At 46.1% G+C, this 14601-nt stretch overlaps 1 protein-coding gene and 2 long non-coding RNA genes across 3 annotated transcripts; 2 read left to right on the top strand and 1 right to left on the bottom strand.

Annotated features, from left to right (window-relative positions):
• Positions 1 to 8679: 8679 nt before the first annotated feature.
• On the bottom strand, positions 8680 to 9275 carry LOC113564292. Its single transcript, XR_003407883.1, has 2 exons — positions 9055 to 9275; positions 8680 to 8755 (listed from the first exon to the last, which is right to left on the bottom strand). It is a non-coding gene; the product is annotated as an uncharacterized LOC113564292 (long non-coding RNA).
• A 379-nt stretch (positions 9276 to 9654) lies between these two features.
• LOC113564306 lies at positions 9655 to 10299 on the top strand. Its single transcript, XR_003407904.1, has 3 exons — positions 9655 to 9687; positions 9811 to 10125; positions 10183 to 10299. It is a non-coding gene; the product is annotated as an uncharacterized LOC113564306 (long non-coding RNA).
• Positions 10300 to 10756: 457 nt separating this feature from the next.
• LOC6547054 (extracellular serine/threonine protein kinase four-jointed) lies at positions 10757 to 14349 on the top strand. Its single transcript, XM_001974607.3, has one exon. The coding sequence runs from the start codon at positions 12133 to 12135 to the stop codon at positions 13900 to 13902; it is 1770 nt and encodes a 589-aa protein (XP_001974643.1). The 5' UTR covers positions 10757 to 12132; the 3' UTR covers positions 13903 to 14349.
• Positions 14350 to 14601: the final 252 nt, after the last annotated feature.

The raw sequence follows: 14601 nt of genomic DNA, 5'->3' as shown, positions 1-14601 counted from the left end.
ATATCTGTATTATTAATTCAATAAGCTTAAATGTCATGCATCGAATTTTTATTGACATTTCGGAATTTAGAAAGATAAATCAAATATTTTAACAAAATGATGGATAGAGACGTCAAAATTACAGTTGAAGACAGGCTAAGGTTTAAGTAGCTATGGCTATATAGAATCCCAGCTGTATACTAAGAAAAATGAATTAATGGGTATGTATATGACATTTTATACTTCACATTTTCCGCTGAAACCCTTTGTTTTTTAAACTACCCCATAATATCTTTACGTACTGGGTAGAAAGTCAACTCTTTTTATTGGCTTCAGTTGCATTCCCAGACAATCTCCTACAGGGGAACTGTCGCGTCGGCACTTCCCACTATCCGATCGCCATTCCCGGGAGCCGCTCATCTAATCTGTTTGGTGTTAAGTCCAGGCGAGCATGTGTAATTCGATTGTTTACATGCGAATGGATTTAAAGCGCTTCGCAAAATGACAGCAAAGAGGTGAATAGGGGGGAGCCGGCGAATTGAATGTATTAAATGAAAGCCAAAGTGGCATGTGCTTGAGTGAAATTTTCTCGATTGGGAGGGGAAAGGAGTTGCTGTGGCCGCCCGTCAATCTATCATTTCATTAAATACGATCCAGCCCCTGGCCGTTCTTCTGGTTTGTCAGTCAGTTTGTCAGTCTCCTAAGAATTGTGTCGCAGCCCTGACGATGACGACGAGAATGAAGGCGTCGTCTGGGTTGTCCTGGAAGATGCGTTTCACTCATATCCGGTTAAAAATTCACACCTCAGAACCCGACCGACCACGAGGTGAAGACGCTCGGGGGTTTCGGGGTTCCTGGGATTGCGGCTGGGACAGGGAACTGCACTCTCTTTCTCACCCTCGCTGCCTTATTCACTCTGTTGCTGGTGGCGTATTAAGTTTCAAGAACTGGAGATGGAAAAGGGGCGAGGGGCGGGGCGTAAGTAAATGCCAGAAATCTTGCAGATTCGTGGCGTAAAATTATGAAAATTATGTCTGACACATCCTGCTGTCTGCTTAAGGTCTTTGTTTATCCTGGCTGAGCGGCAAAAAAGGAAGCGCCTCCAACACTCCAAACATGCCACAGACAGGTAATGGCGACAGCAACAACAACAACAGCAGCGACAACAACATCACCGCTGGAACCGGTGTTATTTGCATAAGTTGCTCGTGTCTCCGATTCCTTTATGCGACAAAGTTCGCTGCCTAAGTCTTTCGGTTTTGGATTTTGTGGGATTTGAAAAAAGGAGTTGTCCGCCCCTGTTGGACAATTGAAAGTGAGAAGTGATCTTAACAGGGCTATAAAGCGGATCTACGCTCCGATTTGAAACTATTGAAATTACTTTTTAATGGAAATTCCCTTGTATATCGAATAATATGAGACAGCTAAATAGTTGCTTAAAGATCCAACGAAACTGTGAGGATTCGATGATCTTAAGTTATTATAAGTTAATTGTATTGTAAATAAACTATGTAAAACTATGAGATTTTTAAATTCTTTTCCTTAATTTACCTTAGATTTGCTATCTACGTAATGGTTGCAATTATTACGTTTCCACTTTGAACTGCTCTTATAAACAGAAAAATTGTTTGTGTTTGGTTCCTCTTTTAACGATCGTTTCACGGTCTCATAATCTATCAAATGACCGATCCCCAACCATCATCAATTGACTGCGCCCAGTTCGCCGTTTTGGCCTTGCATGGGTCGCCGCAGCTAATTGAGTCATAGTCGGACCCACATCCACATCCACATCCACATCCAGATCCAGACCATTGGCGTCGAGTCAGCGGGAGGAACAACAAACTCAAATTAACTACAATAAAAATATTCGCAATGGCCAGGGACACTCAGGTCCACTCAGACGAGCACCAAAACGACCAAAATTAAAGATCTCTGTGAGAGCGGGCCACAAATAAAATCCATTAGGTGGCAGGTACCACGATATATGCGGCGATGTCGTGTGAGGATAGCCTGCCCCATCATGGTCTGGGAATCTGGCGAGGTTTCGGCATGGATTTGTCATTGTTAGAAAGGGGTTTTCGAGGTTTTTAAAGATTTTGCCTGGGCTTGGCACCGCTGTGTGTGTGGGTGCTTTATGGCCAAAGTGTCGCTAATTCCAGGAATTTCGACTCAAGGTTAAATCCATTCATAAGCGATTGGCAAAGCTGGTTTCCGGATATGGGATCGGGGATCGCGGCTCTGGCATCTGGGCTGTGGATCACACATTTATGGCCATCAAACGGGCCGCCCAACCCAGGGACCACCCACTGATGTGGCCTCTCCAGATCCGGCTGAGCCGCTGTTGCTGATGCAGTTGCAATCGGCATCAAAAGTGTTGCAATGAGGCATTTACAATAGCAAACGAGTTAATTACCACTGCGAGCAACTCCAGCGGATCCAACACATGCCCCGACCTTATAGAGGAGGCCCAGCCTGACAGCTCCGCCTGTGATCTGGATGCCAGGTCGGGACCGGACCGGAGTGGAAGTGGAAGTGGAGTGTTGCTTTGCCAATCTGCCGCATTGATCGAGCAACCGATCTGCGATTGCGTTTGGATCTCTCCTGCCGCTCTTCTTTTAAGCTGAATTTGTATACGTTTTTTTTTAGATTTATTTTCTTTATTTGCTGTTGTTTTCTTGCGCCTGCGCGTGTTCAAATTGTCCAAAGAGTAACAATTTAATATTGCTGTGCCTGGTCCAGTGCCAAGTGAACCAAGTCAGCCAAGGAGCAAACAGCAGTCGGCGTCTGCATCTGCATCTGCATAGTCGGGCCCAAACTGCCACACAAAGATTCACTGAGAGATGTAGGTGTGAAGTCCTTAGAAATTTAAATAATCGCGTTTTGGTTAAACATTTTGTATTGCCAATTAAAAGATTAATAACAAACAGGTGAATATTACCTATGGTAGGACATTTTAATGTGCGTGTGCATATAACAATATATAAAATATATCCTTACCTTTTTCCTCATCATCATCTATTAAGTGATGATGCAATTGAAAATGAATAAAATTTGATCACATTTTAGGTCATCACCCAACGAGTGAAACAAATCAAAAACTGATTATAGACGTGTATTTTTTCAGTGTAGCCGCACATTAACTGCCGGCTGCAACTTGTTGCTGCCACTGCTGCCACTTGCCTCGTTCGCTGCTCCGCGGCAGCATGTTTAACGTATCCGTATACGTATTTCGTATTTTATTTAATTGATTTTTCTGCACCGCACATGCATTGGCCATTAATTCATTTATTTATTTAGCGCTCGCCTTCGACACTGAGCACTTCGACTGAGCGAGGATGGTATGGGAATGGGATTGGAATGGCTCGGTGGTACGGAGAAGAGGAGGTTTGTCGATGAATTAATCGTGCTTAACACCATTCCTGGCATTTTGTGGCAGTGCCACAGCTCCTAGAAAAGATAGTAGCCGGGACGAGGCGATGACGACGAGGGTGAAGGTGGGCTGAAGAGGGGAGCCGAATCGGAAGCACTTAGCATTTGTGTATTATGGGACCTGGTCTGGTATGCATGCGTCATTATCGCGCCTTGCATCATTAATAAGGCCAAAAGCAGGCAACAAACAAAGTAGAAACAAAGCAAAAACCCAAAGCCAAGTCGGGTCGAAACCGCACAAATAAATGTTTATTCTCGATGTTGTTGTGATCACCCTCGCACCGTGAGTTCCCCGAGATCTCGGACAGATTTTGGGTTCGTCGCGAAATCTTTCGTCAAGGTCAAGGCTGCCTGCGATACCGATACCGGGACTCAAAGCGAATCCGATGCCGCTCCAGCGAAGGTGATAAATGAAGTGTCTCTGCGCGAAATGCCCACAAATCACACCCGAGTCACAGTCCCCGTTCCGACGAAGTTCAAGTTCGCCTTGAATGCAGAAAAGAAGGCAAAATATTGAATATCAGCTAAAAGCATTTCACAATCCCCAGCGCCGACAAGAATTTGCATGAGCCAGCGATTGGACCTGCAAAACAAATAATGAAATAAAAATTAATGTTTTGATGGAACCGAATGACCGCAGCAATTTGTGAACAATCGCATTAACAGCACTCCCAAACTTACAATGATCTTGACTTTTGAACTTACGATCTTGAAATGGTTGCTCAATTAGCTTAATTCAAAGAAATACAAAAATTAACAAGAAATCGAAAAAATATTGTTTCATTAAGTCGTATAGGCAAATATACGAAATATACCAAATATAAAAATAGCTTTAGAAGAAAAACATTGTATGCTTAAGAAAATGTTGATATTTTAGAGACATAAAATCAGCACTTATCTTAAAAAAAAACTAAAAATATACCATCAAAGCCTTGATGGCTATTTGTTAATTAGCAATCCTGAGCCGCATATGTATCGCTCCTCGGTCCGCGTACATAATATATATACTATATATAAAATTATATTAATTTAACAGGGAGCAAAACTGCGACAGACAGCCAGAAAAAACAAAAGGATAGAGAGAGACAGAATGAAAGAGAGACGAAAAAATTCCTACTTAAGTGCTTTTAATTATCCCAAAGAATTCCTTGGTATTCTGAGTTTGGTATCCTTGTTTGTCATCATCGTCATACTTGGCCTGTCTTGGGCCGGGGTCTTCGGTTTGGGTTTGGGTTTTGGGCTTGGGATCGTTCAGAGCTCTGAGATCCAAGTTCTCTGTTCTCCGGTCTTGGGCCTTAAAATTACAAGCGCGTTTGTATGCCGGCTATTCGGGGTTTTTTCTGTCTGCGGCGGCGATCCAGGTTCAGGTTCAGGTTCGGGTCTGGGTTTGGGTTTGGGACCTCATCCGAGTCCAGGGTTCCACTTCCATTCAGCCATAAAAGGGGAATAGCAAAGCGATATCTTCGGTGGCAGCAACGGGGAATGACAGTGGATCGATGCGTGCGCATATGGGCGATACTACAGCGTTTATATGGCGGCCAATTCATATTGCTGGTGAAAGGGAAAGTCACCGCATCGCATTGGGATGCCCGTGCCCATGCCCATGCCCATCTTCCCATCGCACCCATCGCACCCTCGCACATCCCAAGGAAACCAGTCTGAGTCATTCGTTAAGGGGAACGGAGTGTGTTGGTGGCGATGCGTTTGGGGAATTCGCTGATTTGGTGGCGACATCAACGGGCGGCATCAGTGGCGGCGGCGGGCACACACAGTGCGTACTTCCTGGAAACCTATCTCTGCCAGGTTGAGGTCCCACAATTATGAGCCGCCGTTAGAGCCGGGTTTGCTAACTCTATGCCCCAGCCACCAGATGTCAATGAAGCATGCAACTGCCACCGCCGCTTATCGCGTTTGGAGCTTTGGCTTTCTCAAGAGAAATGCCAGTGGTTTGGGCTCGAGGATCGAGGATCGCCTGTGTGCTGGAGATCAAGTTGATTGAAGTGCCTTTCGAAACGGAATACAAACATGCGGAGTAGAACGAAAGCCTCTGCCGTAGGAAGTGCAAACACACTGTGAAGGGATGCTACGAAAATATTGTCTTTGGTCTCCCAAAAGGGTCCTTCCATCGCCCTAAAACTGCAAAAATGAACAACGTGGCCGGCACTTCATTGGCCAGAAACACAGGCCAGAGCCAAAAACCAACACACTTGGTGCTCAACACGAGGATGCAGCATGGATGTGGAGGACTGCAGCCAGAGGACGAGGATCGAGAATGGATGGCGGATGGATGGGCCCCCAGCCAAGATGTGCCAAGTCAGCGTGATCTGCGCAAAGTGACGAGTTTTTAATGAATTTGTTTAACTCAGGTCAGGCCCTGGCACCTAGTACTAAGCCACAGACCCTGAGTCTGGCTACAAATCTGATTCTGACCCGAAACAGTGGCTTCATTTGCATAACATTTTGGCCTATTACATTTATGGTTTAAAATGTGAAATATATCGTCTTTTTGTCAACAAATGAAAGTAGTACTAGGAATGCTTATTTGCAATTTCATTCAGTGTCAGTCTTGTGTAGAATCTAATAACCCTGGAACCACTGTGCCCTGCCGTCTGCGGAGATGCTTGAACAAACCCTATCCAAGTTGACGGCGCGACAGTCGAGGTCGCAGGCACAGTCCGTGGCAAGTGGCGATGATGGGGATGTGGCTGTGGATATGGATGTGACTGCGACTGCGACTGTGACTATGGCTCTGGATGATGCGGTTGATGCCGAGCTCAAGTGCGGCTGGGACTAGGACCTGTGTGGATGGAGGCGCTGACGGCCCGTGACGATATCCCAGGGCGAGGTGCCAGGAGATACTGCAGATATTGCAGATCTGGGTGCAGTGAGTGAGTTCCTGCCTCTTGAGGTCGTCCAAGTCGTCATCGTCAGCGACGACGCCAGCGTCTGGGTCTAGGATGAGTGGTCTGGAATCTAGCAGAGCAAACAAAGGCAGCTAACACTCGAGTTCCATCTAGTTTCCGATTGTCCAGTCCAGGGAGCGAACTCAGGCGGTGGGGTACCAGCCCGTGTCTCATGTCCTTCACAGTTCACTTTCGTTGACCACAAGGCGACGTCCAACGCTTTTTTACTTCATTTTTCCGATGGCTGCTCTCTGTTTGCTCCTCTTGTGTTCAACAAAATGTTCCAAATTGTTGCGCACTGCAAGCATCCGAGGAATTTGCGCTTAACAAACTTCGCCAAATGCTTTCCGTTTCAGTTTCAGCACCGGGCAAAAATTTATTTGATTTAATGTTGTCATATGTAAAAAAAATACTTTTAATATATAATCTCAACGCATTATAATTTAATGAGGGCCACATACCACATTCAATAATATGTTTTCACTCTCTGCTCACCTCTGACCGATTCATTTTTCATTTCCAAACCGTAAACTCGACCTAAAATTAATTTTGGTTTCAGTGTGTTTCCCCGTTTCTTTAGTTTATTTTTTGGAGGGTCTTTGGCTGTTCGTTTCGCCTGAAATTTATACGCAGCCTGCAAATAATTAAAACCAGAGCTGTGCCGCCGCAAAGTGTCTCTTGCGTGCGCATGTGTGTGTTTCCCACATCCAATGACTTAGGCAACGAACTTGGCCGGGGCAGCCATCAGCAGGCAATCAGAGAAGACAGGGCACAGTTATACGGTCGGTTCATAATAGATCATTTTTCAAAGAGTTCAGCTCTCTGTCAGGTATTTGTTTAATTCGATTAACCTCTGGGTTCGGCGCTGGCTACGAAATAACTATAACGCGACCACCAGCGGTTCGTTGGTTCCCACCGTATTGGCAAGAGCCAGTTGGAAATGAAATCTATAAAACAAAGCTCCAACGAGTTCCAATTTATCATCAAAACAGACATTAATTTTACACACATCCAATGAAAAGAGCTGAGCTGAGCTGAGCCCAGCCACCCGGTTGTTTTCATGCCTCGAAACGAGCCACAAAAATTAATGTTAATTAATTTGACTTAAACTGACGATTTCAACAGACACATTACTGCGGGGCATTTGGCAAATAAAAAGCCACGAAAATAGCGACAAGTCAAAATGGAGCCGAGTCGACTTTTAGCGGCGAAATTCCCAATTGATGGCGCACAACTGATAATGTTCGATTCCCAAACAAAATCCACCTTAAAAGCTTTTTCAAAAAGACATCAAATTCGATTGGCGCATAATTAACTTGTGCATTGTGCGGTTCCGAATGGAAAATTCATCCATGGGTTTTTATGCTTTGTTTGCTGGCGAATAACACCGCCGAATTCTGGTTCGATCAGTGCGCCAACACTGCAAATTCAATTAGGCCCGAACATGCTCTCACTTTATTAAATTAAACTGCAACCGAAAATCGTGAGCCCAATTCTGAGTCAAAACCAGGTTGTATCTTTTACCTGTTTACTCACTCTCTCTCTCTCTCCTTCTCTCCCGTGCGCGCTCTCTCTCTCTCTCACGCAGACACTGAAGAATGCAGCGGGCTCAAGCTGTTGTTATCTTCGTTCTTCGAGGCCGTAGCCTCGTCTTCCCGATTCTCCCGACTCTTCGGAGCGAAGTCTTCTCAGATCGCGACTCTGTCCTCAGGCCGGAGTAGAAATTCTCTAAGCACGCTGTCAAGTTATGTCTACATTCCTTGATCATATTTTTTCCAACTGTTTTCATACCTCCTATGTGCGGCAGTAAGGGGTATATGGATTTCGGATACAAATAACCAGTCAATATTGATTTAAATATTTATTTAGCATATCAATACAGGGCGTTTTAGAGTCTCCTCAAATTTATAATAGTCGTGCCCTCTAGATAGTCAATAATTATAATTTTCTTGTCACTCTAAAAGCGTTTCGTATCAGTTTTATGGCCCACTGTTAGTACTAATGGGCTTTTAGCTTTAAAATATAAGTTTCTGGTCGTAAGCAATATAAAGCTGATCTCTAAAAGTGTCAAGTTAATCAGAGGAAATGATATTGATATAGGCAGCTTAAGTGTAGATATTTAGGCAAGCTGATATCGGTTTACTCTCTGCGAAATATATTTTGACTTCTTTATCTAAGGATCTAGAATATTAGTGGATATCGTAGTGTCGATTCCTTAAGTATCGCATTCCTACTTCAGTTCTTCTCTTCTTTCTGCCATCGTTCTTTTGGATGGTTCGCTCCTTGGGTATTTCGTTTGTCTCTGAAATACTCTCCCTTCTCCGATTTGTCTCCTCCGAATAATGATGGTAATCCTGAGGGGTCCGTTTTCCTCTCTATTTCTCACACGTTGGTCCAGAAATCCAAAACGTCTTAAGTCAGCAGGAAAGATATATGTCCGTTCTCTAAAATACTTAAATTGGTGACTCCTCAACTACTTATATTCAAACCCATTGAAACGAAATAAGATAACGTTTCACACTGGAGACAATCTCACATTTGATATATTTCGCCCATCTATCAGTAATAATAGCAGTTTTTGTTTAGGGTAACTTTTTGAATGTAACAAACAAAATCGATTGGAAATTTCTGCAACTTTTTGTTTATCCCTCGCATATTCCTACCTAGCTGACTTTACCGTTCCTATTTACATGCAAATAAAGATGCCCTGACTTACTTTAAAGTGTGTGTTGATTTAACTTACTTATCACGTTTATTCACATTTTACGTTTTTCGGACAGCCATCGAAATGTTGTTTTGATTTCAGGATCCTGCTTTTCCGGGCGGGAGTTCCTTGTAGTGCTCGTGAGCGGTTTATCGTAACCCTTTCCTGGCTCCTCGTACTCGTACTGCCACCTCTTTAAGGCAAATTCTAGTTTCTTAATGTGGCGCAGCAAATGTGCCGCTTTGAGCATTAAAATCAACAGAGGCACTCTAAAAAGCCTCCCACAGAATGCGATCTGTCTCTTTCTCTCTCTCTCTCTATCTCTCTCCTCTCTCTCTCTCCTTCTCTAAACCACGAAGATTTCGTCGCTCAGGTAAATTGAGTGAAAATCCAGTGTGTAAGTATACATGAGTTTCTTCATGGCCATGTCAAATAATGCGCACGTGTGCTTTGATTGGTAATACGAGTAGATGGATTCAACTGAATGGGTTTCGATAATTTCGGGTGCAATCTGATTGAATTGAAATTGCCCATTAAGTTCCATTGCAAATACTCTGTGGAACAAAACAGTCGTTCCAGACTTTAGTTCGTAAAATGTGTTGCAGATACTACATCTCTTGGGCTTTAGCTCTATTTATGGCTATTTCACTTGCCGGCGGGCAACCAAAAAAGGTATTATCATGTGAATTATACCAATTCTTACTTGTATATAGTTTTAAAGCATAGTTTGTTATTATAATAGTATTTTATTTTGTTATGTTATTTTTATGCATGTTTTATTTTCCCTTTCTACAGCTCATTATATTGAACACCATAGAATGTGTGGCCAAAAACAATGTCTTTACAAAGGTTGTGTGTCAGCTGTATTCGCGAATGGAATTTAATGCCTTTGCGACCCTTGGCGAAAAGAAGGATGCTCACAAAGTGTTGGGAATTTGCGACGTTGAACTCTACTCACATGGTCAGAAAAAAATAACAAGAGTAAAAAATATGAAACTGGACTTTTGTCAGCTGAATAAGTATACCGAAAAGCACTCGATATTGGGAACATACTACCAAGCACTTCGCAGATCTGTAGTTGGTTTTCCCAAAAAGTGTCCCTTTAAAAAGGTGTGAGCTTTATTCGATCTTAAGCGCCTTTTATTTATCTTATTTATTTGCTTCTAGAACAACACATATTCCGTGAATCGTTTCTATTTGAGCTGGCAAGATACACCGCAATATCTACCCGAAGTGAACTTTACTTTTAGGGGAAAGATTTATGTGAACGATGAGTTAGGAATCGAGGCCAAGGTGGTTGGGGGCTTTACAAAAGTTCTCAACGAATCCGACTATTGGAAGCCCCTAAAGGAGCTTGCATAAACTTTTGTTTGGTCGTTAAACAAGCAACAGTCAAAATAATATAAAAATTAATGTATTTAAAACCTATAATATAATCTATATACTTAATCGTTTATTACGTGTTGAGAACAACATAATCTTCGCACATTCCCTGTAATTGACTTTGTTGAGACACACCCAAACTTAATAATTAAAGTCGGATAAAATAAAACACCTGGTTTCGGGCTTAGAACTATTTTGTTATTTATTGCCAGAGAGGGAGTGAGAGAGAGAGAGTGAGAGAGAGAGAGTACATGTAGACAGAGCGCAGTGGCTTTCACTCAACTCAAACTCAAAACCGGCAAGACTCGCAGGATCCGGACTAAGACCACAAGAGAGAGATAGAGAGCGACTTGTGAGATTCAGACCGACTCGGCCGCGTGTCTTTAACTAAGCCCGGCGAGAGCCGCTCGTCGACCAGTCTGTCAGCGAATCTCGAAGCGAGCGGTACGCAGGCGCGCAGTCGCACATCCGTCAGCATAGCAAACGCCAGATACAACAGCTCCAGCTGCGATTCAGATTCACATTCAGATACAGTGCGACAATCTAAACACGCGTTCGCGAAACGGGACGCGAGGCAAGGAGTGAATTCATATGGACAGCGAAATAAATAAAGCGGAGGCATAAAAATTCCTCACATCGCTCGGCGCGCAGCGACGAAGATCGAATGCGGACAAAAAGGCTGAAATACAGCGAGGCCAGCCAAATAAAAGCAATTCGCAGCCAAGTCGAAGGTGCTGCGAGTGGAGTGGCCAAGGTGCGAGACAAGAAATTAAATTGATAAAGCCTAAAAGCGGAGCCTAGGACTTTGTCCTCTCCCTCGGCCCCAACAAACAAACAAACAAACCAAGCAACACACACACAAACTTGTCGCGTTGTTTGCTCCGCGCGGCAATTATCGGGCGAATATCGGGAATCTGGGAATTCGAGTGCGAAGCAACCCCACCAGAGTGTTAAAGTGTGTGCCAATGTGTGGCAGTGTGCGTGTGTGTGCATATAGTGTGTGTATCGCTTAGCTGGTGTGGCAAATAGCTCAGAGCCACGAAATTGCTTTTATCGGCGCACCACATCGCTCCGCCAACTGCTCAAGTCCAGAAATTAAAAACAAAAAGAGAAACTGTCCGTTTGGCCGAAGGGCCAGCTAGCCATCTCGCAAAATATTAGCCCGCCGGGCTCACAACGCCAGCAAACAAACAAACAAACGGCCAGCACAGAAATGTATAATAAAAAATTACAGCAAGTGATCGTGCAGAAAATAGATCGATAAACCCAAACCCCAAACCCCAAACCCCCAAACCCAAAACGAACTCGAACCCGAAAAAAAGTCGGAAAAAAAGGCGAAAAGCGACGCGGTCCAGCGGAGAGTATAAAAATAAATAAACGAGCGACGATCAGCGAGCGATCAAGGAGCCAAAGCAGGAGGAGCACGTTTCTGGGTTTTTGTTTCAATTTCAATTGTGGAAATCGTAGAGGAAAAATTCGAACCGGTCTCCGCCGAGTCGCCAACGAGGAGCGGAGGACGAAGCCAGCAGCCGAGAACGAACCACTGATATTTATTAAACAAAGACAGAAATTAATTTCACGACTTTGTGAGGCACCACAGCAATACAGCTCCAACAGCCCCCTCGATTCCACCGCCGCCCCCCATGAGCGGCTTGAACTTTGAGCCTCAGGTCTGGGCTTCCACAGGGAACTAGGGATCGGGATCGGGATCGGGATCTTCGGCCCGCCGGCAAAATGTACGACATCAAGCGCCTGGAAGCGGGACAACAGAAACTACAGCAAGCACAGCAACCACTGGGCCTTGACCTGAGCGGCCAGCAACATCAACTCACCTGCAGCGTGATCACAGCGCCCGAACACCGGGCTAATCCCAGTCCCAGCTCCAATTTCCAATCCAATCCCAGCGAGGCCACCCACATGACTCTGTTGACGCTGCGCCGGCGCCGTTCGCTGCAGCGACGCGCCTGCCTCCTGAGCATCCTCGCCGCCTTCGTCTTCGGCATGGCACTGGGCGTGGTTGTGCCCATGTTCGGCCTGCCCCGCCACCAGGAATCCTTGCCAGATCTGTCGGACGAGCAGATGCAGATGCAGATGGTTGCCGTGGAGCCGCTGAGCAGCTACCGCGTGGAGTTCATCAAGGAGACGGACGAGCTGAGTGCCGAGCAGGTATTCCGCAATGCCTTTCATCTGGAGCAGGACAAGGATGCTCCAGACTCGATGGTGGTGAAGAAACTGGACACCAACGACGGCAGCATTAAGGAGTTCCACGTGCAGCGCACTGCCAGCGGCCGATATCGCAAGGGTCCGGAGAGGAGGCTGTCCAAGAATATGCCAGAAAGGGCTCAGCCACAGGAGACTCTTCGTTCTCCGGCGACCGCGTCCACGAATCCTACCAGCGAGCGCCAGGCGGGTCTCATTGAGGAGGACGTCTATTGGGGTCCCACTGTGGAGCAGGCTCTGCCCAAGGGATTCGCCGCCAAGGATCAAGTCTCGTGGGAACGCTTCGTGGGAGAGCAAGGCCGAGTTGTTCGACTGGAGCAGGGATGCGGAAGGATGCAGAACCGCTTGGTGATCTTTGCGGATGGAACTCGGGCCTGTGCCCGCTACCGCCAGAATACGGATCAGATTCAGGGCGAGATATTCAGCTACTACTTGGGCCAGCTCTTGAACATCAGCAATCTGGCCCCGAGTGCCGCCACCGTGGTGGACACCAGTACGCCCAATTGGGCCGCTGCCCTCGGCGACATTACACAGGCGCAGTGGAAGGAGCGCCGACCAGTGGTGCTGACCCGCTGGCTGCCCGATCTGGAGCCGGCTGGGATACCACAGCCCTTCCAGCCGCTGGAGCGGCATCTCAACAAGCACGACGTCTGGAACCTGACGCGGCACATGCAATCCGAAAGGCAGGCGCAGGCGCAGTCGCAGCCACAGCCGCACGGATTACTCAAGCGGTTGGGGGCTGCCAATTCGGCCGGCTCCGCTCATCAATCAAACGCGATTGAGGAGACAGGAACAGGAACCGAAACGGCCAACGGAGCGCTGGTGCAGCGACTAATTGAATTGGCACAATGGTCCGATTTAATCGTCTTCGATTACCTGATCGCGAACCTCGATCGGGTGGTTAATAACCTGTACAACTTTCAATGGAACGCCGACATTATGGCCGCGCCGGCGCACAACCTTGCCCGCCAGTCCGCCTCGCAGCTGCTCGTCTTCCTGGACAACGAAAGCGGCCTGCTGCACGGCTACCGGCTGCTAAAGAAGTACGAGGCGTACCACAGCCTCCTGCTGGACAACCTGTGCGTCTTCCGGCGGCCCACAATCGACGCCCTGCGACGTTTGCGGGCGGCGGGTGCCGGTCGTCGGCTGCGTGACCTCTTCGAGCGGACGACCAGCGCCGGAGTGCGGGATGTGCTACCCTCCCTGCCGGACAAGTCCGTGAAAATCCTGGTGGAGCGCATCGATCGGGTGCTGGGTCAGGTGCAGAAGTGCCAGGGCAGCTAATGAATCGATAGCATCAGCACTTGCCCCCAACACGACTGATAAGCTGTAAATACCGAAGCAGCAGTGGATGCACCTTCACCTGGATTGCGATTGCAGTAGTCAGGGGGTTAGTGGCTTGGGAGGGGTTATATTAACAAAGGGGTTCTAGAAAATTGTTATCTTATAAAATGAAGCTGCAAAATTGTAACCATTGGGAGTCCTTGAAAGCATTTGCGATTAGCCACTGACCCCAGGAGATCCGAGTATTAAGGGGTGATCCACTAAAATACCTAACTTGTAAATGCCAGACTCTATCCATGAGTATTAAGCTTACCTATCAGTAAATGTATCTGTATAAACTAAGCCTAGCTAGCGTTAACAATGTGTGTGATATTTGTCTAAGGAACCAGACTAAGTAGATTTCATTTTACCTTTACAACCAATAAACCACAAATATACCGAACGAAATGCGCCAGTCGAATGTCACTTTGAAATATGGAAGAGCAGCCAACAGATGCAGATGCAGATGCAGATGCGGATACACGAGTATCTGGCTATCTGAGCACGCCTGCGCCTGTGAGAACTTACATAGTCATGACAATAAATTGTCATTGATCTTTTTTGCAGGTGAGATGGAGTCGGAGATGGAGATGGAACTTGCCACATAATGCAGGCTCCACTTCCAGATGCACACACACACACATGTGCATGGCCAGCGAA

Source organism: Drosophila erecta, unplaced genomic scaffold, assembly GCF_003286155.1.
Source record: "Drosophila erecta strain 14021-0224.00,06,07 unplaced genomic scaffold, DereRS2 tig00000092-arrow-pilon, whole genome shotgun sequence".
Classification (NCBI taxonomy): Eukaryota; Metazoa; Arthropoda; class Insecta; order Diptera; family Drosophilidae; genus Drosophila; species Drosophila erecta.
Note: the sequence above shows the minus strand (reverse complement) of the source record. Positions and strands in the feature narration are given on the sequence as shown.

Coding starts and splice junctions, on each gene's coding strand:
- LOC6547054 (XM_001974607.3), top strand. CDS start 12,133: ATGTACGACATCAAGCGCCTGGAAGCGGGACAACAGAAACTACAGCAA.